The sequence below is a fragment of the Micromys minutus genome (assembly GCF_963924665.1).
Source record: "Micromys minutus genome assembly, chromosome: 2".
Taxonomy (NCBI): domain Eukaryota; kingdom Metazoa; phylum Chordata; class Mammalia; order Rodentia; family Muridae; genus Micromys; species Micromys minutus.
The window spans coordinates 32,972,797-32,997,768 of NC_137971.1; the positions used below are offsets into that span (position 1 = coordinate 32,972,797).

The 24,972-nt window shown below is 42.8% G+C and overlaps 1 protein-coding gene across 4 annotated transcripts in view; it reads right to left on the reverse strand.

Annotated features, from left to right (window-relative positions):
• SMARCA2 (SWI/SNF related BAF chromatin remodeling complex subunit ATPase 2) overlaps nucleotides 1–24,972 on the reverse strand; it is a 164,805-nt gene that overhangs the window by 99,831 nt on the left and 40,002 nt on the right. For all 4 annotated transcript variants that reach the window (XM_080912453.1, XM_080912454.1, XM_080912455.1 and 1 more), the window contains exons 6-13: nucleotides 23,178–23,304; nucleotides 21,083–21,256; nucleotides 18,685–18,858; nucleotides 16,396–16,566; nucleotides 6,978–7,031; nucleotides 3,024–3,154; nucleotides 2,757–2,814; nucleotides 738–838 (exon numbers count right to left, since the gene is read on the reverse strand). In XM_080912453.1, the coding sequence (XP_080768579.1) occupies nucleotides 738–838; nucleotides 2,757–2,814; nucleotides 3,024–3,154; nucleotides 6,978–7,031; nucleotides 16,396–16,566; nucleotides 18,685–18,858; nucleotides 21,083–21,256; nucleotides 23,178–23,304 (990 nt within the window). The remainder of the gene's footprint in view (nucleotides 1–737; nucleotides 839–2,756; nucleotides 2,815–3,023; nucleotides 3,155–6,977; nucleotides 7,032–16,395; nucleotides 16,567–18,684; nucleotides 18,859–21,082; nucleotides 21,257–23,177; nucleotides 23,305–24,972) is intronic.

The window sequence follows — 24,972 nt, forward strand, 5'->3', positions numbered from 1 at the left end:
CATGAGTGTTTTGTTCTCCCTTCTAAGAAGGAATGAGGCATCCACCTTCTGGCCTTCCTTCTCTGAGCTTCATAATTTCTGTGAACTGTTTCTTGGGTATTCTTTTCTGTCTGCTATTTCAGAACATGACTTGTGTGACAGCCACACAAACAGTGTGGGGTGTGAGCCTCTGGTGGAGAATTGGCTGCTAAAATGGGACAAGAATGACCTCTGGCACTCAGATAGGGGGAGCTGAAGCTAAAAGCTTGGACCTGGGCAGAGTGGGCAGCCAATAATGCTATGAGACCAGGATAACACAAGGATTGAATTCACACTTGGGCTTATGAGTATACTGATGGCTTTGAGAGAGGCAGGGGAGGCTGGCGTGGACACACACACACACACTCAAATGTGTGCATGCATGCACACTTCCATTGAGCATAAGTTTGATCAGTCTAATCTAGAATACAGGCACAAATGGCAGGTGTGAAGTCTAGAAAAGAGCCTGAGCTACAGAAAGAATTGTCCAGTCAAGGGAGGGAGGTAGGGAGAGAAGAAGGGAAATGTGCAATTCAAAACCCTTGGCCAAAGGGGCCCAGAACTCAGAAGTTACCTGTAAGAAGCGGAGGGAACATTCTTAATTGGGGTATGAATATAAAGTCTGCTCCTGTCTTTTAAACAGCATTTGCAAACAGAAAATTCCCACTACATGAACCTCAAACACTGCATTTGTCATGAAAACTCTGAGGCCCACGTACTCAATGATCTGCTTGGCGTCCTTTTCAGAAACTTCTTCACTGTTTGGATCCAGCAGTATCTTCTCCTCTGTTTCCTGCCTACTGGACTCTTCTTCTTCATCCTGGAAGAAGAACAGAAATACAGCCAGGCATGTATTTTAACGAGCAAGTTCTATGATTAGCACTTTTTATAAAGAGATTAAATAGTATTTTGCTTCACAAATGAAGCAAGTAAATCCAATTAAGGGAGGAAGCACATTTAACATCTGCTTAAACCAAGTGATTCAGCATTTTACCATTGAATGAGAGACAGAGAGACAGAAAGGGATGCTCCAGGGGTCCCCAAGACCCACACTCCCGAGAATAAGTGTGTGAAAATCATACCAGAAAGACACATTAATTATTTGGTCATACAAAGCAGATATACAGACCCTATCTGCTTTTTTAGAATCCTATACTCCTCTCTCCAAAAGCAGATGTTAGAGACTTAGCATCCTCCTGAGAATGTTCTTTCTGGTGATGAATCTGTGATCCCCATGTACAGCGGAGGATCTGAACTCGTGAGCACACACACTGTTTTCTGAGGCTGGTGATTCTCATCACGCATTTCTGAGTGGTCAGAAGAAAGGTATCATTACCTTGGCACAGGATGTGGTTACCTCCCGACCTCTGGAAAGGTGTCCCTAAATATGCTTTATGCCCTCTACTAACCTGACATTTGAAACTGTCTAAAGGTGAATATGTTTCCTCACTATTGACTGAAGAAAGAACCCACGTGACACAGTATCGATGGTGACACCAACTGGCACCAATCAGATCATTCAGAAGTACCTCCTAGAAATGGGGAGCTATAGGTCACTCACTGGCTGGTGGCCTGGAGCTCCTGTCACTTGGTCAGAATGCATCTCTTACCAGCTGTCAGGAGATGTCTGCAGCTGTCAACATCTGGGTGGCATGGGCTACCTAAACCGCCCACTCTATCTTATCCTTATACTCCCGGGCTCTTCCTCAGAAAGAAAAAAAAATGTAACCAATCATTTATGGACCTGTTCACTCAAGCAAGCAGGCAAGCATGAGAGAGAGGAGCTGGGAGATATTATCATGCCACAAAGTGTTTGCTTTTTAATGGTTATGTTTTTCTAAATGAAATTTTTATTGTTTTCTAAAAGCAGTAAATGTTCACGGTATATTAATTTAGAAAGCAAAAGATCCAAAAATCCAGAAGGAAAATGACCATTGCCTTAAAATCCCCATCAGTTATTAGGCAAGGCTGTGTCATCAGCCGCTCGGCATCCATCTGGGGCACACTGCACTCAAGCCCTAGATTCTGATCTGAATCAGACTCAAACAAAGGATACAAACATCACTTAATCTTTTTATTTGTACTAATCCATTATTTCATAATTAATTTAACAAATAGCTTTATTACTTCTTAATCCCTAGTGAAAGAAGCCAAAGATTCTCATTTTATGTTCTAAACGTGTTACTTATTCCTTCCAAGAAAAAGTGAAATATACTTTCGAGTAACCAGCATATCCAAGAATTCAAAATTAGGAGTCATGTTTAAAGAGAAGTCCAGGCGATCATTAAAGGCTTTAGGCTCGCCAGTGTTGCCTTTCCTAGCTCAAGTCCTAGATGCATACCTTCGAACAGATTTCCAGGCTCAGAAGGGCTACACAAGTTCTTGGGCAGTTAGTTCTCACTATAGCCCACTCGGGGATAAAAATGTGTCTTTGCCAAAGCAGGCCATCTTCAACGTTCTCACCCAAAGACCTCCTCTAGTCTAATGATAGCTTCTCTTTTCTTGGTTCCAAATGAACTTAGGATTTGTCAACATTTCTCACAGGAACCCTCAAGAAATGACAGTGAGGTCACTAGTCACAGACCTTCAGAGCATACCCAAATGCTTAGTCCCAGTCATCACCTGAGAAAAACTAAGAACAATGGGTAGGAGGCACTGGGGACTGAGCCCACGTTCATGAGGAGATGCTTCTGCTTCCATTAACTTCAAACCCCACAAAGTAACAGATGTCCACATACCTCTTCCTCATAGTCGGATTCACTCTCTTCACTGTCAGACCTAGGTGCCACTTCGTAGCTAGGGAAGAGAAGAAGAGAGGAGGGGTCTGGCCTTAAGGCATACGTGACTTACTGTAACATCCGACTTGCGGATGACAAATGCACACAGGAAGCTTCCCATCTCAGCAAAGGCTATGCTACTTTTGGTTGAGAGTTTTATAAGGAATGCCACACCCACTCCTAGTCAAAGAAGCTGCAAGAGTCCCAGCAACTGTTTCAACACCATACCCAGGATTCATCTCCAGCCAGGCATCCAGCTGACTTGCTTTAGGTGCTTCTGGTCCAAAGAGGACCTTGCCAGTTTCTGTGTGTGTCACTTTGACAGGCAGGTCGCTCATCTGGCTGCTTTCATCTATTGGCTAGAAAGAGCAAAAGAAACTAAGTGAGCCTTGGGTGGTAGGAAGCCCTCTCAGTTCTACACTAGGTATGTTTTAGGGTTTTTTATTGTTGTTTTTGGTTGCTTGGTATCTGAACTCTTTTCTGCAGTTCAACTTTTTGGGATCTTATGTGTCTTTATGAGTAGGGGAGAGGTCACTTCCTACTAAAGAATCCAAAGTAGATATGAGGACCCATGCCTGGGACACTAGCAACCTGAAGGCTGAAGGAGAGGCCTCACAAATAAAAGGCTAGCCTAGACTACACACTGAGACCCTGTTTCAAAATGTCGGAGCTGTGGCTCAATAGTACGGCGCTCATCTAATATGTGCAGGGTCCTGAATTTGATCCTCAACAGAAAGCCTGAATACATTGGCCTCCCTGGCACCTAAGGTATTGCCTTGGTTTTTCCTAACTGGCTGTACTTGTACACCTAACTCTGAGTTAGAACACAGAAAAGGTCAAGGAAGCCAGGGTGCAGATACGCTGACAGACTGCCAAATCACATTGGCAGCAATGCAAGTGGAGTGACACTGGGTTATGCCAAGCTCCTGCCTTCTCCAAGCAGTGGTCATGGCTTAATTGAACCAGCCATACAGGATGATCCAGCCTTAGTTTAGAGCCCTAGAACAGGCTCTCCAGGTACCCTTTACCCCGTTCTGTACTGAACATTCCTAACTCAAAAGTGCAAAACTTGAAACTTCCTGACCATGGATATGATGGTACATATAGAAAACTCTGCAACTGGCCAATGGGAAGAACCATCCATTGTTCGTCCAAACACACAGGCATACTAAAATAATACATAAAATCACCCTCACACTATGTATTAAATCCTATGTGGAAAAAAATGAAGATGTACATGAAACATAAATATATAATACACACACACACACATACACACACACACACACACACACACACACACACACACACACACACACACACATATTTCTCCAATGTCCAAAGTCCAAGTCCAAACCCACACTGAAACACTTCTAGCTGCAAGCATTTAGGATAAAAACACTTGCCCTGTAATAAATTCCACTCTTTCTTCAGGCACACGGACCTGATTCAGGCCATTTAGAACTAATAGTTCCCCAATTCTTCACCTAACACTCCCCAGGGAACAGTTCGTAAAAGCTGTGGTTTTGGATAGAACAAGAAAACATAGCCTATGCCACCTACTACAGAACAATGTGCTTTATTTGAAACTAACCCACCAAAACTGAGTCCACTTCAACCACTGGAGCTGTGTTTATGATAACAAACAAACAGAAAGAGAGAGAAAAAAAAATCCCGCTTGTCTGAAACCTGAAGAATTGACCAAGACAAAGGTAAAGTTTAATTTTAGACTCTACCAAAAAGAAAAAAAAAAAAAAACTTTCTCAGAAAATTAAGACTGTATGAAACTGCAGAGGTTGTAGATAATGTGCCCTAGAGAACAGTGTCTTGGGGGGTGGGGGGGGGGGTGAAGCAGTCCTATGCAAATGGATGGTACTAATTGTAGGGTGACCGATTTCTAGGAGCAGGGCCCTGGGTAAGACATTTGGAGATGCTCCATTTGTGTGCGCTTTCTGCTTTCTACTTCCTGTAGAGAGGGAAAGGGGACTGTTTAAGCAATTGGTTATTCCAAAGAACTTGCCCTAAATTACTCTTAATTAGTTTTGTGGTCAAATAAACACAAGCAACACTATTGGTGCAATTAGGATTGCCATATAATTTATTCCAATTAAGCCAAAATATGATAGAAGAGTGGGTCGATGTTACTATCTATATCTTGGAGAAAATACCCCCCCCCCAAAAATACTTCAAACTCCGGTAGTTTTTTCCTCCTGCTCCCGAAACAGAGCACCATCAAAATCAGAGCCAGTATTAGTGAGTGTTCACAAAGAACTGTAACAGAAAAGGCTGCCCCGGCCTTTTCTTCGCCCTCATGTGCGCCAAAGCAATCGTTCTGAGTAGCAACACTTTGCATGGCAACATGATTCTTCCTCATTAATGTAAAAGGTCATCTGCACACTCCAGAGAGAAAAGGGAAATCCAGAGCTTGCTACCATTTCCGTGGGGGGGGGGGGGAATCATATCTTGTTATCGTGGGCTATTATCATAAGCCTGTTTTATTGCTAATGTCGCACCTCGGAGAAAATTGGAAATCACTGTGGGTGGAATTAGAACTCTGGCAAAAGCACGGAATGAGCCCAGAAGAGAAATAAGAACATTGTTTCAAAACAAACTGAGCAAGATACCCACTTTGCAAACTTCGGCAAACAGAGCTCACATTTATTAACATTAAAGATTAAAAAGGCATGTATGTCATAGGTCCAAAACCAGTAGCTTATTTACACCGAAGATAAGAGAAGAAAGGAACTAGAAGGTATTCAGTTACCCTGGGAGCCACCTTCTAAGAGAAGGCAGGGTGTGAAAAGCCATTGCTGCTTCTAAGTGCTCCATCACAGCACTCTACCCCGTAAGGAGCCGTCCACAATCAACATTATCCTGATCTCTTTTCTTGTGATGGCTTAGAGTAGCCGGCCAACATCTATTTTTTAGAGGTTTCTGCATCTGGCCACAGATAGTCACTTGAAACCCATGTGCCTAGTGGTTCTAGATGGAAACCTGCAACAACTCTATCACCCATGAAAGTCATTTAAGACAAGCCCTCCGGCCTTGCACCTCTTCATTGTATGACTGGACAGATCCTTCAGGTTTTTCAGGGAAAAGAATCCAATAAATACATAATTGCCTCCTCAGAACTCAGGCTAATACCAAAACTCCTAGGTTCTAAGAGTAAGGCCTGTGTAGCTCCATGCACATTTTATGTCATAAGCCTACAGAAATACCCCCAAGAAAATCCAGAGTATGTGAACTGTCTGGTTTATGTATTTTTTTCGATTTCAAATTAGTAACTAAGGGGGAACAAGTAGGCCGGATTTTATGCTTCTGTATTATTCACTTGCCAAATATAGTCACAGAATCACTTCAGCCTCTTACACCTTCTACAGAAGTTATAATATATGTTTATCTGTTTACAGAATGGTATACAAGACTTTCTATCAGCAGATCGCTAATCTTAAGACAGTGTTATTCTTAAGTTTCTACTATGACTTGATGGAAGCTGTTTTTAATCTCCTAACCCATCACCGTGTGTGTGTGTGTGTGTGTGTGTGTGTGTGTGTGTGTGTGTGTGTGTGTGGAGGACAGAAGATACTTTTGAGTGTCAGACCTTGCCTTTCACCTTATTTGGGGAAAGGTCTCATGTTTATAGCTATGAGTTTCAGGCTAGCTGGTCCTCAAGCTTCTAGGGGTCACCCTGCCTTTGCCTTCTGTCTCACTGTACAAAGCCCAGGGGGTTGCTAGGGTTACAGATGGATACTACCCTGGGCAGCTTCACATGGGTTCTGCAGAACCTAACTCGGCCTCATACTTATACATCAAGAGAGAGTTCACCCAATGTATTGGGTTTTTTACTTTAAAACCAACTATCTAAGGGGCTAGAGAGATAGCTGGACAGTTCAGAGCACATGCTGCTCTTGCAAAAGACCCAAGTTTGGTTTCAACCATCCACATTCAGAGGTTCACAATGGCCCTGTGACCCCAGATCTCGGGAACAGTCACCCTCTTCTAGCCTCTGTGGGCACGCACATAAGCATGCAGGTGGGTATACACCCAGAGACACACATACATGCCCTTGAATATATAATATATTATATATATTATATATATATATATATAATTGTGGCTCAGAGAAAGTAAAGTTAATGTCCACAAAGAATAGTGCCACCGAAGATGACTGACAGTCCTTACCTCTCCATCTGGTCCCAGGGCAGGCTCCCCTCCCTCTGCATTCTCTTCAGCCTTCTGCAAAACAACAAAATCAAGTGTAATGTACACATCAAAAATTCGGGACAGGAATTAATTCATGGCAACTCCCATACAGGATTCTCGTTGTCATGCGCTGGCTGTGCTGACAAACAGCTCAAGAGCTAACATCTTTCATCTTCGTTTCTCTTGGCTGAGAGAAAACATGCTCTGCACGGTATTAGCAACTTATAGAGAGCCATTCAAAGCAAGGCCGGCCCACTGGAGATCTGTGTGGATTGTATCCTTACAGACCCACAGGGCCTAAGACACGGGTGCCATCATGACAGAACGCAGAATTAGAAACATTTTCTCATGTTTGCACTGAAGACAAATCCTGACATAGTTTGACTTTCCTAGTCCCTAAGCTTGTTTCCATCAGCAATGAAGAACAGCGTCCTAAACAACGCCCGTCAACCACAGGCTCTGAACCGCTCCTCAGCCATAAAAACACAAAACAAAACAAAATTCTGTGAGTTCCCCGGGTGCTTTCCATTCCTCCTAATTGGCTTTTGTAATATATAGTATTTCCATGGCCTATATGTGGGGAAATTGATGTGTATCTACCGAGCGCTCATGAAAAATCCCATCACCTACTATTGCTTAAATATTGCAATGCATTCGCCCAGTAGCCTCTCTGTGCCTCCAAGACAAGGAAATGAGAAATTAGGATAATACCACATTAAACACAGACCTGAGTCCATCTATAATATCTACAAAATAGTCCACAAGTCCTTCATTTATTTACAACACGTGTCCTAACAGGTAACATAATATATATATATATATATATATATATATATATATATATATATATATATATATATATATATATATATATATACAGAATCTCTATCTTAAAATCATTACTAAAAGTCATGCTATTTCCACACGATGAATCCTGGGAGAGAAAAGCTACAGTCAGTCATCATACCAAGACATTTAAGAAAGCAAGCTTTCTATCCTAGGACTCTTTAGTTAATTGAAAAATACAGACAAGAACATGGAACTGATATTAACTCTCCTTTTGCTTAAGACATTCATTTTAGTAATACTTTTATCTTCCATGAAACAAATTATTCTCTTAACAAAGTGACAATACTGGAACTGCTGAATGTTTAAAATCTAGATGAAGAAGATTATTTTTCAATGTAATTAATAATTACACCCCCTGTGACCCTCTCACGTGAGTGTGTGTACTCTCTCTCTCTCTCATACACACACACTCACACACACACACACACAAACACACACACACACACACACACACACACACACACACACACATATAGAAGAAGAAGAGAGAGAGGGAGACAGATATAAAAACAGACAGGCAGGAGGTGAGGTTGAAGTGTGATAAACTCTAAGCAACAGAGTTTTTACCAAAGATTAGGAAAATGAAGGCCCCTACACTTAGACCTGCCCAAGCCTTGTATTTTCTGTATTGCTATCTAGACAAAGAAGTATGTACCGGCTCAGAAGACCAATACAGGAAATCACCCATGGGCTCCCCACCTAGCATGGGGAGACATTCCAATGGTGACAGAAACCTGTGTTCAGCAAAGAACCCGGCCTGCTACCAGCCACTGAAGGTTCCATTTTTTGGAATTCTCAAGCACTATACTCCAGAGATGGTTTTAATTAATGAGAGAAAGTCAATTAATCCCTCCATTCTTCCCATAGAAACCAGAAATCAGCCACAGATTTGGCCAACAAAGGAAACCAAATGAGACAATGAAAAAGCCAATTTGAAATAGCTAGCAAGTGGAACTGGATCACCATTTCAATGAATAGCCTGTTAAAAAGCTTGAAGCACCATAGATGAATAGAATCTAAACTATTCCACAAGCATATTCGCTTATGAATATACTGTGAGTTAGCCAGAGCATTATCTAAAACCTGCCTCATAATCAGACCCTTTGATTACTTAAAGTCCCCTAAACTAATTTTTTAAAATATCATTAGACTCCAAGGCACAAAGTACTGTTATAAGTCCATCTACCCCTTGGTTCGGGGAACTAGACAAGTTGCATGTGAATCACATCTCAGACTGCACATGAGACCTTAGCTGTGTAACCCAGAGCAAATCAGCTTTGTTTTACCTCAGTTGCCACTGTCAAACTAGATCACCATTTCAACTTGCTCAGCCCTGCGTTCACATGGTACCTGACAAAAACACTTCCATAGCTCAGGCCCATGGATGGTGGTAGGTCAGGAGTTCTTGTTAGACTTAAGATGGCCTATGGCAGTATCTGAAAACTGCCTCCTAAGGCAAGATGGACAGGGGCTTCTATGTGTTCAAGGAGGGTTCATGCCTACAGGGTGCCCAGCACTTAGGAATCACCAAATGAGCATTTAGTAGACAAACAAGGCATTTTTTTGTGAAGGATGTGTTTTGCTTAGGATCTACTCACTGAGTTAATTCATATCCTTACTGTTGCTCTTATTTGTCACTCTTTTTACTACTATCATTGCTGTCATCATTGTAACTGGGAGCCAAAGTTGTTTTCAAGTCACGGTTACAAACACCCACACATATGACGTATCATTGAACTAGGGTCCTCAGTCACCTCTGTCACACCCACCCTATCCTTGGACCCAATGCTGCCACATGATTATAAGACATGAAAGCCAGGTGCCAGGCTAGTCTACAGAGAGCCTCCAGCCCCTCTTGTCCTGTCCTAGGTTTCTAGTGTCTGTGGACATTCTTTCGGAAATTCACATTCTCCCTCCAAACTCAAGTCAACACAGAAAAGAAAACCAAATCATCAACAACAGTAATGATAATAAAACAAACCCTTCCCCACTTTCACCAGATACCCAAGAAATGTGACTTTTTCATCCCTGGGCCCAGGTGACAGCTTGGTGAATATGTGGCACAGTTGCTGTAGTCCATTCACCACTAATCAAGGCTGAAGGAACCCTGTACTGGCTTCTTCCTCACTAACAAGACACTGCAAACGAATTACACTCATTTGGGGATAAAAGCAAACTAAACCTGCTCATGGCAGGGGATGTGTGTGATACAAATTACTCCTAACTAAAGATTACTCATTACCAGAAAAGTAGTAAAACCCAAGCAGAGTTGGGGTCACAATTTCAAAGGCCAACGTCAGCCGACCTTCTCCACTTCAAAATGTTCTCAGACAAAGCAGATGATGCCCCTTCCACTCAAAACACGATGAACAGTGAAGCAACTGGGGGAAGGACTTTGGGGAACAGAAACACACCACGTCAGCTAGAATCAAGAAGACACACTGCAGTGGGGCAGTCTGTTTAGATTACGACATGGAGGCTGCCTTGTTCTGTAAAGAAACAGCTTTATGTGAAGTATTTTACAGCCTATATTATAAAAGGACCCATTTTCTCCCTCAGCAGGTAATGCTACAGTGTGCTGGAGCCACATCCAAACACGTGGGCACCTTAAGGGCTCATTCTGCTTCTCTGGAAATGAAGCTTTCAGGAACCACTTGGTTTATTTTTACTGTCACTTAAGTGGGCCTCTGAGCACAGAGACAGGTGCTCAGGCAGTTAAAAAGTAAAAAAATAAAATAAAATAAAATAATGCCCAGGAATGTCAAATTAGCAGGCATTTGAACATTGCCTGGGTCCTGTCCTACAGAGACAGCCAATCTGAACATTTGACTCGGGGAACTGGTCAAGCCAGTTTTATACAGGACTTGGATTCAACCTGGTTTCGCCCATTTTTTCACAATGAACTGATCAAATGAATCTAATCGAGAAGACAGAGTGCCCCTAGCTCTCCCACCCTCACAGCCTCACACCCACGTGTGCAAAACTGACTAAGCTGCTTTCTTTAACCGAGGGAGCCTTGGAAGGAAAAGCTGCAATAAACTATGGGAATCTTTAGGAAAACGGAAGAGATCAAATATAATTGGAAGATGCTCTGAGCAACTCGAATTTGCAACAAATGTCTCAACGACATTATTATTTGTCACACCAGCTGGCTTCTGTGGTTGTGCTTAATATCTAAAAAGGTTAAAAATCACATTTCCAATCACTGCATTGAATAATGCACCATGTCAGGAAAGTTCTCCCTTTGACATATAAGAGCTGTGGGCTGTATTTGTAAAGGCGGATGGGAGGTAGGTAGGAGAAAAAAAAGTAAATAAAAAGACTTTGAAAATAGATTATATGGAGGCCACTCAGACTCAGGTGAAACCTGCTATGTTTTCTTTCATACTGCAACCCTTACTTCTAACAAGAGTGCAAAGGACCAGGAATGTACACCGCATAAAAAACAGAAAGGAAGCTCCCTAAGGAGTCGGAGGGGACAAGGATGACAGGGGAAAAACAGGGGACAGGAAGAAACAAGACCAAATCTTACATGAGAAACACCATAATAAGTCTAATGTTCTGTACATCAGTAAACAATAAAATGAGATATGCCAAGGCCCTGACGAAAGCACCACCAGGCAGTGCTATGCATGAGCTAAGCATGTGCCCAGTATTCTCACGGGTTTTCAAGGCACATCAAAAGCCTACAACCAGTCACATATTCCCATCAGTATACACCCCAAGACGCTCAAGAGATAGCTCTAGATTCCATTTTTATTAGCCACCAAATAGTTCTAGATGCTGAGCCAAGACAACTGAACTAAGAACTCCTAGCCACAGCTTAGGCAAGCCCCTAGAGCAGTAGGAGAAACAGACACCAGAAAGCTCTCTAAAGTAGAAGAGGCCTTGCAAATGAGAAATTCCCCTCTGGGGGAGCTGCTGGTAAGCCTCTTGGGTAAGCAGGGTCTACCAAAATAATAAATCCTCACTTTCATTCTACATGTCTTAACTGCCAAAGAACCTATTACTGCCCTAAAAAATGTCCTCTGACACACCACGGATCCTCAGTTAGGGAAACAAACAAAATAACTCAGTTGGCCCTCCTGGCTCCTGCAGGCAATCCTAGCACTTAAGAGCAAAAGATCAACATCATTCCTGGTTATTGCAAGGCCAGCCTGGACCACATGTGACTTTGTCATTAAAAAAAAAAAAAAAAAAAAAAGATAAACAGAAAGGGAAATGATGGATTTATTCAATATCACAAAATATGCAATCAAGATAAAAATATCTTTTTTTTCATTTGTTATATTTAAAAAGTGCATGCATGTGTGCACGTGTGTGTGTGTGTGTGTGTGTGTGTGTGTATGCGCTCGTGCATGTCCATGTGGCACAGCACACACATGGAGGTCAGAGGACAATCTGCAGGAGTAAGTTCTCTCCTTCCACCATGTGGATGCTGAATTTCAAACGTGGGTCAGTCTTCGGGATTGGAGGCAATGGCTTTAACCAGCTGAACCATTTCCCCAGCCTTATTTTCCAAACCAAACAATCAGATGGAGAAACCACGAGTATTTCAACATCAGTCTATCCATTTAATCACAAAATTGCTTGACGTAGCAACCAATATTTACTGAGTGTGTTACTGTGTGCCAGCAAGTGCTCCCGAATGCTTTAGATAAAGTTCCTCTGTAAACTTGACATCAGACCTGGAGGGCAAAAAAGTATTTCTATCCCTTTGTCCTGCTTAGCTTTTATTGACTACTTGACTTAACTTAGCTGGGAAGAGGGAGTTTCTGTTGAGGAACTGTCCAGATCAGAGTGAGGCCCCTGTCTGTGAAAGACTTTCCTGGTTGCTATGGGAAGGACTAGCTCCCTATAGGAACTACCAGCCCTAAGCAGGTGGAACTGGGCTGGATAAGAAAGCTGAGCAGGGGAGCGTGAGGGTGTCCCTCCTCAGTCTGGGCCTCCAGTTTCTTGCTTAGAGTTTCTGCCCTAATTTCCTTCAATGGGTGGGTGTCGCCTGGAAGTGTAAATTGAAATAACCCTTCCCTCCCCGAAGCTGTATTTGGTTATTGGTTTTATCACAGCAACAGGAGTCAAACAAGAACTGACCCTTTTGGTGGATAATAGACAGAACACTTGATGATATATCTCTTAATGGCACAACTATAGGAGACTAATAGCAAATTAGTATGCAAATATTTTCTTCTGCAGCTCTGAATTTTAAAGAATGCACACTAGCATGGTGAGAATAGTCCTGGGTGCAAACCTGTTTCTATATACTTGTTGGTTTTATCTAGCTCCCTTCCCCCTCCCTTACTTTATAATCACCTGTAGACATCTGAGAACACCTTGGTAGAACAGAGCATGCCCTCAAGGTCATGCTGAATGCACAAAGCAGCATTCACCCCGAAACACGGGGCTTGCTTTCACATAACACACTAGCTCAATATTTACATCTAATTTTTCTTCTGACCTGTAAGTACAGACACAGAATTGACTTTCTTTTTTTTCTTCCATTTCAAGGCTGAGAATGAGAAGATTCTAAGTAATTTATAAATACACACTGCATAGAAACAGAAACACACCAAATGGGGAAGAGTACTGAATTAACAAGGTCAAGACAGGTTACAGGAACCAACCCTACTATTCATGAGCAACACTAAACAACAAATTCCCCAAGAATAGCAAAGGCTCTGTTATGTTGGGTGATAAAAATAAAAAGAATAAAGGAAAAACCCAACTCTATACTAGTTTAATACTGAAAGTAGAAAGTAATCCTTATCCAATCAAACCTCAAGGCCAGTGAGGCTCCCTTTCTTTGCAGCATCTTTTCTGCAACCAGCTTCGAGCTATTATTTCACTGGGTGATGAAGGCTTTCTCAAAATAAGGAATGCATTGATGCCTTAATTTTCAAGACTGTAAACAAGGACAGCATATTATCTGAGGCTATGGGGAAACACTGTAGGGGTGGGGTGCATAGTCTGCAGCTGACAATAGGAAGACCCTGGGGGGCACAGTCTGTAGCTGACAATGGGGAGATACTGGGGGGGGGATTGATATGGTCTGCAGCTTATAGTGGGAAGATGCTGGCTGGGGGCACAGTCTGCAGCATGAAGCACTGATGTTCTCTACCACAGAGAAGCTGGAACAGGTGACTCTCAATCGTTCACACTGACAGAGGTGGGAACTACAGGTAGCATCAAGGGTCAAATAACCAGCTTTTAAATACATCACCTTCCTTTGTGGTTCAATAAAGAAACATCTGGAACTGGCTACTTTTACGCTGAGTGGTCTTAAAGCCCAGTGAAAGAAACACAGTCCAGGAAGGATGAGGAAGAGCCTGTTTTTTTCTCATCCTTTCCCTTCCCTCCTTCCTTTCCCACACACGAATCCCACATTCCCTGGAGTGGTAGTCTAGGAAGGAAACAGAGTCCCACCTTCAACCTTAGTCTCACTAAAAGCAAGGGGTGTTGGGTGCTGGCTGTCCTAAGAGCATCTAAGGAGGTGGCTGGAAAGAAACATTCATCACCTTGATCAAGTGGGACAGACATCAGGAGGAGGTGCTCAGAGCTCTCGGTGGACAATTACTGCTGTGCTATCAGGAATTTCTCTGCGGGGTAACTGGGCCTCATCCCTGTTTGACTTCCAGTTTTCCTTCTCATTCAGTCAGCTCAAGTTCTTACTTTAGGTGCATGCTTAATTAACATGAGCACCACTTCCTTCTGAACTAACAAACTCCTGGGGCTCCCAGCTAAGTGCCAGTAAATGGCCATATGCAATAGAAAGGAGGACTGTTTGCAAGGAGCACAGACACCCATCTGCAGGCCTAACCGAATAAGCAGAGCCCTGAGAAAAATGGCAACAGAGCCCTACTCTGCACAAAGCAAAGCAAAAATACAGGCATCATTGTCAACAGGCTGTCATGTCTTTCTTTGCCTGTGGTGCTGTGACTATCTGACTTCATAGCAGGAATCTATTAATTATAAACTGGAAGCTCAAATCTGGGCCATTAGCTTTTAATCACAAGGAGATAGAAGGCACTCTGATACCAAACAGTGACAACCTCAGCGGAGCACAACCCCAGACCAGGGAAAACCGGAACTGATAGGGTCTGCTTCCGGAACACCCCAGCCTTGTTCCTGCTTGCCTTTGTGCCCTTTTACCAGCTCTGAAAGTTATCTTTCAAAACCGTGAGTTGGGAGCTAGAGTTCTGTGAGGTCTATAACACTACACTTGACAAGAAAATGTGGAAAATGAGCTCCTCCTCAGCAATAAAATGTCTAAATCCAAAAGCAGAGTCATCCCTCCCCCACCTTCACAATAAGATGAGCTATCGCAGACGAAGAAAATCAGGTACAAGAAGGCACCTTCTCTATGATTTATTCCTCCCCCTTAATTATAAAACAGGTATGAGAATTCACAAGCCATGAAATTAATTATTTTTTTTTCTTTGAAAAACATTCCGTTCAATTATTCAGTGTGGAGAGTAAATGATTAAATGCTCCCAACCCTCCATTTTCACAGTTCTAATGAACGTTTTCTGTTGATGTTTGTACCTGGCCTAATCAGACGTGTTTATGATAACAAAAAGGCAGCTTGCCTGTGCCTCAGTATACACCGGGCACTGGTTCCAGGAGACCAAAGTCTCTGGAGACCGAAATCTGAAGATGCCCAGGTTTCTTGGGCAAATGTGGCAGTGTTCCCATGTCACCTCCCTGTGTCTTCCTGCATACTTTACCTACCGTGTGGTTACCAATGACATCTGTGCAACCTAAATGCCGTGTGGTTAGGCTGCTCGGAATGTAGTGCCAGGAAAGTGTCTGCACTTTCATCACAGAGAATATATATCTTTCATTGAGGATGCTGAGCTTTCTATCAGTGGGATGCTGACTGGATACTCCAAAGTCCAAGAAAATCCAAATTTTCTGGCCCACATTCAGCAGCTTGCTGAATGGAGATACAATATCTGCAGAGCAGAGATGCTACGTTTTGTCCCTTGATTTCTCATGATAAGTAGGCTATATCTGATGGTTTTTCCTCTATGACTGGTAAAACTTGTATCACTACACTTACCTTACTGGGACACCAGGACAGAACTGAATAAAAAGTTCCATCACTTTCATCTGTTCAAACAGACTGAAATATAAACCCAGAGCATCCCAAAGATCTCCCTTCTGTCCTCCCCTGGCTTGCTCCTGTCCGTACACTGCATTTTTTTTTTTTTTTTTTTTTTTTTTTGGTTTAATTTTCAGCCCATTTTCTTAACTCAGTAGTCCCTGTCACACCAACATTAAACCTATACAGATGCTTCTTTGTGCCTGTATTCTTTTTTCTCCTACTGACTTGCTTTGGAACATTATACTGCACTAAACAGTAGAAATATAGGCTATGCACTACCCCATTGCAACAATCTCTCTATAACCTTGTCTCCAATATATCATCTACTTTTACACCACACTAATCTAGATGACTACTGAAAGTCAACAATCTACACTTCCCATTGGTCACGACTGATTTTTATCAGAGAGCCGTATTCCTCAAAAACCAGTCTTTGGAGCTCACCTTCTTCCTCCTCCTCCTCTTCTTCTTCTCTTTGGCTGCCTGGGCCTGCTTGTGCTCCCAAACCAGGTTGGTCAGGTTGGCGACATACTCGTCAGTCTGCTGCAGTAGGTAGGCCAGGCGTCTGTCCTTCTTCTGGTCGATGAGCTTCCTGTAACCCTCTTCATCCTCAGCCTGATCAGGAAGGAGAAAAGGACAACAACATGGTGCCCTGACGCTCCCGGCGGCACTTCACATGCCTCTCTCTCCTCGCCTCCTGAACCTGGTAGTGCCAGGGCCCCACAGACTGAGAGCCGGTCTGCATGAGCTGCCAGTGGCGTCTGCACATTGGCAAAATATAGATGTGCAACACCTTGGGCCTGTGACTCTAAAGTCTGTAGCAAAATTATTGCACAAAGACCCACTGTGTGTGTTTGATATGACTAACCCCCACTGTGTGTGTGACATGACTAAGCACTTTGGGTCCATGCTTCCATCTTCTGTGCTTCTTGAACTGTTCAGAATTAACGCAAAAATCGACGCACTGAGTCACAAGCCTCTGTGACTGGAGGTAAGTCAGTTAGCTCCTGAAATCTGGTACTACTGAGTAATAAAACAAGCCCCATTACTTCCACCTCAACCTGCCATGAAGCAACATCATGAGATCAAATGGAAGAGAACTAGGAAACTCTTGATGTCCCCTGAGCCATTTAGAGAGCAATACCTTTTAAACATGTCCCAATGAAAGAACATCCCAAAATATTTTTCTAGGATGCCTGGATAAAAGAAGAACACGCGGTAGTCTCTCAGAGGTCGCGCTATCCTGGAAGAGCTCGGAGATTCAGCTGTAGGGTGTCACTCCAGCACGAGCCAGAGCGACAAGCGGCTTCATCACTCAGTGTAGCTGCTGTTTGCACCGTGAATGAGTGTGGACTCAATGCTATTATAACTCTAATTGCTTTTGGCTATGGTTGATCTCACTTGAAGAAAGAGTGGTTAAAAAAAACTTCAGTTCCTCTATTATCTGTATATCCCATCATTTAATTGCAAAAATTAATGATTTGCAAATGCCTCATCATTAGCGTCAAACCAATCTGTTGCTGGAGTTCTAATACGGTTTTCCTTCAGTTGAATCAGACAGATTTGCCTGTTGACTGCTCTGTTTCCTGCACAAGAGTCTCCCTCACTAGGGCAAGAACTTGACAGTATTCTCCACAACAGAAATGGGGGAAAGGATGTAAAATAGTGAGGTATTGGAATACCTCAAATGATGCTTACTGTCTGGAACCCCCACATTAATGAAATAAAACATCAACTTCAATCCCGACAAGAAAGAGCGTCTTTAAGGTTTCTAGAACTGTATTTTATGAGTGAGGTTTATTCGTATACGCTCAGGAATTCTGTCTCACGCAGAGCTTTGGATCACTTATCACCTTTACAGACTTGTTGTTTTTCTAAATTTCATGGCGTGCTTTGTCCAGTTCCAGAAACAAATGGTCAATAAAACCCAACATTCAGGCAATGACACTAACCCACTTGTTCTGCATCTGTACACCCACTAAAACTTGTGCAAAAGTAATGGTGTCGAGCAAGCCTTGGGACAACAGACCTGGCACCCAAAAACCTTTCAGATCAACTTAAAAGTCAGTTTTTAAGTTCAAGAATAACTTAGTAAAGTTACACAATTAATAAAATTGTGATCGTCAACTTGGGGGAAGGGAGAGAATGAATATCGATCTTGGATTCAAAGGCATGACCTTTTGATCTATCCATTCAAAAAACTCTCAGCCACTCATCTCAAAACACATGTTTAAAGGATTGCATTTGCCATTCTTCCAGACGTGATTATCAAACTCCTGCAAATCACAGCACCCACTCACCTTTCCTTGACAGGCTATGTAAGTGGACGATGATGGTAACCTAGGCTACAAAACTAATATGCTTATGTGCAACCCTGGATCATAAGATACACTACATGGAAAAGACAAAACGTTCTCCCTCCTCCCTCCTGAGGTTCAGACACCTGTGAGTGTGTATGTTTGTGGTTGTGTGTGTATGATGGTATATGATTAAATATATATGAGTATCCATACAACCTATGATGAAGCAGCTTACACTCACATCATTCAATATCATATATACATAAGTGTGAATACATGTTTGTATGTATATATATATGTGTGTGTGTGTATATACATATGTGTGTGTTTGTGTCAAGCAGCCTCCCTTTCTTGTCTTGATGCCTTGTGTCTCATTCTCAATGCAGAAAGATACAAGCAGGGCATCTTCTTAGTCTCACATGGAGCCCCTTACCATCAGCCTCCGCATTCTCTCCTTCTCAATGCGCTCTGTCTCCTTTTTCTGCTCCCTTTCAGTGTTAGCATGCCAAGTCGCCACTGCTTTGGATAGCTTCTGGATCTTCCCAGCCACAGACCGGTGATATTCCTTAAAATCTTTTGCATGTTGCAAAATACTGTTCAGGTATTCCTAAAGGATGCACAAGAGAAAGAAAGGGATGCTTTGAGTACACTCCCCATGATGTATCCAAACAACTGATGATGCAGTGTGCCCTGACATCATTCAAAGACCAAAATCTACTGATGATGGGGGCCTGCCTAGACCTCTGCAGTACGGGTTAAGGACTGTAGGCTAGTGTGACTGACTGTAAGCCTAGAAAACAGTGGCTGCCTTCACTCCCAGGTGTGGATGGACAAAACAGGGAAAGGCAGAGACTGATTAGGCTTTGGGCTAGGGGAAGAAAGTCTGCTGCCCTCATCTGCATATTGTAAGCCAAGGGAAGAGATTCTGCCTTGCCTACCAGGGTGTGGTCATCTGAACTGGAAAGAGCAAGGACAAAGGATGACCTATAAAAACATCTATGAGAAAAATTTACAATACACTCACCCCAAAATAAATATGAGGGTTCTGGGCATTTCCAGTGAAAACCAAATTTCTTCTGCTCTGACTCAAATTTAGAACCGTGATGCAAAATAAGTTTATACAAAGCTGAAATCTCCATATGTAATCCGAATTCACTTTTTGCAGGGAGGGAAAATATGTACCCTACTTACACTAAAATCTGTATTTTTTTTTTCAAAAGGAAACTAAGGCACTAAATTAAGCACAATAAAATAATCATGGGACAAAATCAAATCCTACATTAAGTATTTTTAACGTCTTAGAAAGGAATGTTTTAAATATCTGCCCCTGTGAATCCTCCAACTGGGCCTTTCAAAGAGTACAGAACACTATAAAAACAACTTCCTGCTGAGGGCCGGAAAGATGGCTCAGCACTTAAGTGCCTTTGTTCATCTTACAGAATGCCCAGGTTCGAGTCCCAGCATTGACAGTTGATCAAAACCACCTGCAACTCCAGTTCCAGGGGTATCCAGGCTTATGCTGGCCTCTGGGGACATCAGGCATGTATGTGGCATCAAACCATATATGCAAGCAAAATACCAAAATCACTCCCTGATCTTGTTTCTTCTTCTAAATTATCTCTCCCCAGAATTTTGCTCTAGGAAACTCACTCATGGCCAACTTAGTTATCAGCTTCCCACAGAATTCTCAGCACCGAGTGTGTCATGAGCTAGACATGACCCTCCTTTAGTGCTTCCCAACTTTTCCTAATGGCATGACCCTTTCATACAGTTCCCCATGGTGCAGTGACCCCCAACCATAAAACCATTTGCGTTGCTACTTCATAACTGTCATTTCACTACTGTCATAAGTTGTAATATAAATATCTGTGTTTTCTGATGGCTTTAGGTGAGCTCTGTAAAAGGGTCATTCAACCCCCATGGGGTTAAGAAATGCTGACCCAGTTTATAAGCTGATGCCCCTCACATAATGTGATCAGGAAGTAGATGGAAGCCCTTAGTAAGAGAACAAAGAGAACTTTCTTTTTTCTGTCTCCTGCCTTGTGGGAACACAAGAAGTTGGCCACCTGCAGCCTGGAAAAAGACATCACCCCAAGGTGACCATGTTGCTATGCAGAATGTCCTTCCAGCCTCCAGATCTCTGGAGAAACAAACTGTTATTGTTGACAAACGACCCAGTCTGATATTTTGTTAGAGCACCCTCCAGTGACCACAACTGATTGGATTTCAAGAAAGCTGGGTCCTCAGCCTTATCTTTACAGCCTGTGGGCAGGTCACTCATTATCTGTCTTGACCTAATGTGACACTAACTAGAGTCATTTGGTGAGAAGGGAACCTCACTTCAGGAATTGCCTCCCTCTGGCCAGAGAGCGTGTTTGTGGGGCATTTTCTTGAAAGATGTAAGAGGGCCCAACTCATCTTGGGTGGTGTCACACTGGGCAGGTGGCCCGGTTTGTGTAAGAGAGCAAATGAGCAAGTTCTAGAGAGACAGCCAGTCTGTTCGCAGTGTTCTTCTGTGCTCTCTGCTTCTGTTCTGGCCAGAAGTTCCTGTCATGGCTTCCCCCAAGGATGGGCTACAACCCGAAGGTCAAATAAACCCTTTCCTTCCCAGGTTGTTTTGTCAGTGTTGTATCACAGCAACTAAAAGCAAAGCAGGGGACTTTCCTGTCTCTAAGTGATACATCCGTATCATATAAACTCCGAGTAACCTTTCTATTCTATGATCCACCCCCACCCCCGCTCCCCTGTACCAACCTTGTAAACATCCTGACCCTGACGACTGACCCCACGGGCCACCCCTGACCAGGGAGAACATGCAAAGGTCTAAGGACCTGGTGCTTCTGGCGGCGTTTCCTCTCCTGCTCTATCTTCTGCTGCTTCTCCAGTTTCTCTGTCATGCGTGCCTCTCGCAGGGTCTGCCGCTTGCTCCGCTTGTACGCTTTGGAGTTGAGGGCCGTCTCCAGGGTGGTGTCCCTTCGCATGCAGGCCACCACCTCCTGCCTCAGCTATCCGGAGAAGAGTGGTGGTTAGAGAATCCCCTAAACTCAAGCCAGTCCCTGAGCTCCTAGAGTTTCAACTCAATGGAACACAAAGGGGATTTGATGCAAGTTCCTCAATCCAATTGCAGTTGGTCTATCACCAAAAGCAAGAACTGGAAATTGTAGCAATTTCACACACATAATTTGAAGAACGATATAAAATTTTCTTTCCACATAATTCATATAAGAACAATTATACTATTGTAACAGTAAAAAAATATGAGGATGCTATGCTAGGTTTGAAATAAAATTATTCACTCTGTTTAATTATGGTAATAACATTGCTTAGTCAAGAAGCCTTTTGGTTTTTTTTCACTGTCATATTATCATCCTCTTGCTGATCTTGAAGAAGAACAAGAGAGTTGCTGTCTATTCATGTTCCAAGTAACAACAGTAACTCCAACAATGTAAATTCATAACCTCAAATAAATCATAAAAATGCTTGTCTGAGGTTTCTTCCACTCAAAAAATAATATTCTTTAGTATTGAAATTTTATGTTGTGCTGTGGCCTTGTTTTAGATTATAACCATAAATGATGTAACCATATCACATATTCTATGCTAGCAGGCAGTGGGAACTTGAGGAGGAGGTTCCATGCTACAATGATTGTTCAATTGAACCTGAAATTGGTATCAGCCACACCTGTCCAGGAAACTGTAGATAACAGATCACACCAAACAAAAGCTAAGGAAACTCTGTAGATAATAGATCACATCAAACAAAACCTAAGGACCAGCAGGACTGGAGGAGAGAGACTCATGTCTGGAACTTGAGAGCATTCGCCACTAACATTCGTTTCCTAAACCTGTGTCCAAATTTTCTTCATCCCTATGAAAACGTTTCCTCTCATTAAGATGCGATGGATTCTGGAGACTTTCTTTTCCTCCTTCGTTTTAAGTGAAACCTGTTATCTGCTCTCCCAAACCCCTAGCCAGGTAGCCCCACTCCCAGACACCAGATGCCCTTCGATCACATGACACCCAGGAAGTCAAGTGTGAACTCCAGTTCATAGATGGTAGCAAAAGAGGTGGTTTTGTGATTTCAATCAGATCCCCCGCAGACTAATTGCAATACTTCCAGACTGTGCTTACTCACTAACTGTTCATTCTGCATGTCCCACACTTTAAGACAACCCATCTGACAGAAGAGAGGCCCCTTGCCCCCTGGGGCTCTGACAGGCAATCTGTGGATGAGGGACCAGCCAGCCCACTTTGACAAAACTCGGCCAAGGGAAAGTTAACTCTACTTCATTCCATTACATATCTACTAATTTAGAAATCAGAAAATAGATCACTATGTCAGCTATCAATAGTGAGTTCTAGGAGACAGTAACTCCTTATTAGTCAACCTGTGACTCTGATGTGACCAAGTGCCCCCAAGTTAAGTTTTGTTGATTAAGGCACAAGACATTGGGTTTTTTGTTTGTTTGCTTGTATGTCTGTTTGTTTGTATAAACATGGGCTAGTGATTAGTAGTGACACTTGACTACCATATTTTTCTGATTCTGGAGTCATGGCTAACTTTGTACAGTTGGGTTTAACAGGAACACCTCTGTGGTTTTGCTTGGAGTCATGAAGACAAGACACAGATCTCCACAACCTGTTGTCATGGTTTTCATTCAAGGTACCAGAGTTCTATAACTGATTTTGCACATTACAATACAGGAGAGTGAAAAGAAATGTTCTGACAGACAGAAGGGGAAAAGCATTATAAGCGGTTCATATTCGTTACTCTCAGCCATGAGCTGTCCATCTGAAGATGTGCTATCTCACTGAGCTTCTAGCTTTATAACAACATCAAGTGGACTGGAGGAAGCTCGAGGGTCACACCTTAGGCACAATCACACTGATTTCTTGCACCATGGGTTCACTGGGGAAAAGGTATTACCTGACGTTGGAAGTTGAGTAAGCGAAGGGCTTTCAGCTCCACGGTTGCTTTGGTTCGTAAATCTGGTGGCAAGGAGCCAGGCAGACTTTCCAGTTCTTGTATCCTGTGAGCTATTCGAGCCTGGAGTCTAGGAGGAAATAAGAAAGAGGGGGATGGGGTGGGTGGAGACCTACATTATTACCATTTAGTCCTCGGGGATCAAGAATGCTTTAGGTTTGGGTTCCTGATACAGTATATTCCACGCACTGAGAGTCAATATTCGACACTCAACTAGGTTTGGTTTGGCTTTGTATTTAAAGAAAACCTGTTTGCAGTTATTTATTTATTGGAGAAGGGGACATACACACCACAGTACACGTATGGATTTAAAAAAAAAAAAAAAAGACAGCTTATAAACATCAGTTCTCGAATGCATTTCGGGATTCAAGACCTGCCCAGCTATCTCAATGGAGCCCCAATAGGGTTTTCAAAATATCAAGAAAAGGCCCCCTATGAATTCCTGAAGATACATGCTTCACACTGTTCAACACACCTTGAACTTCTCTGTAGCTGCTTCCTGAGGTGTGGAAAGAAACTTCATAAAGGGGGAGGGGGAGGGGCAGGGGAAGGGGAGGGGGTCAGAAGTCCCTGTCTGCTCTCAGCACAGAGAGATCACAGAGCCAGTCTGGCTAGCTGCCCAGCTCCCAGCCTGCCATTGTACAATGCCGAGGCCACAGCTCTTCCTTCTATGCGGAGACAACAGTGACTCCAGTAGCTAAACTGGGGCGGCAAGAGCAGTTTTAGGAGCCGAGGCCACAGAAGTCAGCCAGCGAGACATCCAGAGGGTCCTGCCAACCACAACCACTTCCTCTGTGCAGTGAGTGCTTGCTTGAGGAAAGAAGACAAGCTTGGCATCTGCAGAAACCAGGGGCGGCAGTGAATAGCATTTCCTGAAAAGGATGCTGGGGCTTCTCATTTTAGACGCCATCAAGAACGTAATTGCAAGTACTTCCTCCTAATGAAGGCACACTATACAACACAAGACATCTCTCTTCAGCCTCGGGCTCGGGCACAGATAAACTGGTTTCAAGCCTTACCTTTAAAAATAAACACCACTGAAATCAAATTTTAGAATAATCCCCTCCCCCTATGTTTGGGATAAAACTTTGTTTGAGAATAGGATTGGAAAGAAAAAAATGTTAACAAAAGTAGTGATGAGTTAACCCAGTAAATACCCCCAGCACTAAGTCCATTTAGTGAGCAAGTTCTAATTCCTTACACACACACACACACACACACACACACACACACACACACACGCTAGCACATATGCAAATGTTAATAAATGTTGCAGTGGCTCCATATTACTAATAAGAAAACCGATAAAACACGTTGACATCGCAGAACTAGTCATGGAAGAATCCAAACCCAAAACCTACATTATACAGATTATTACTATCCAGATGGTTTTCCCCATCTATCTATGTAGCGCCAAGTGTCTAAATGGGCAAAAGAAGCTACATCTAAACATTGAATATATGAAGAAAACGAAAAACATTTAAAAGGGGGGGGGGAGTAAAACTAAAATAAGTTTTTAACCTTTAAAACGACTTTGCTTCATAGTCTTATTATTGTGACCACAGTGAAGACAGGGTCAGCCATGACTACATTTCGTTACCTCCTTGGTTCTAGCTTCCATAGGTTCTCCTCATACTTGAGTATCCTAAAACTTTAACTTTCCCTGTGCATTCTGGTTTGGGATGGAGCAGTGGTTCAGGCATTAAACTTAAGGGACAATGGCTTCTGCCTCCATCTT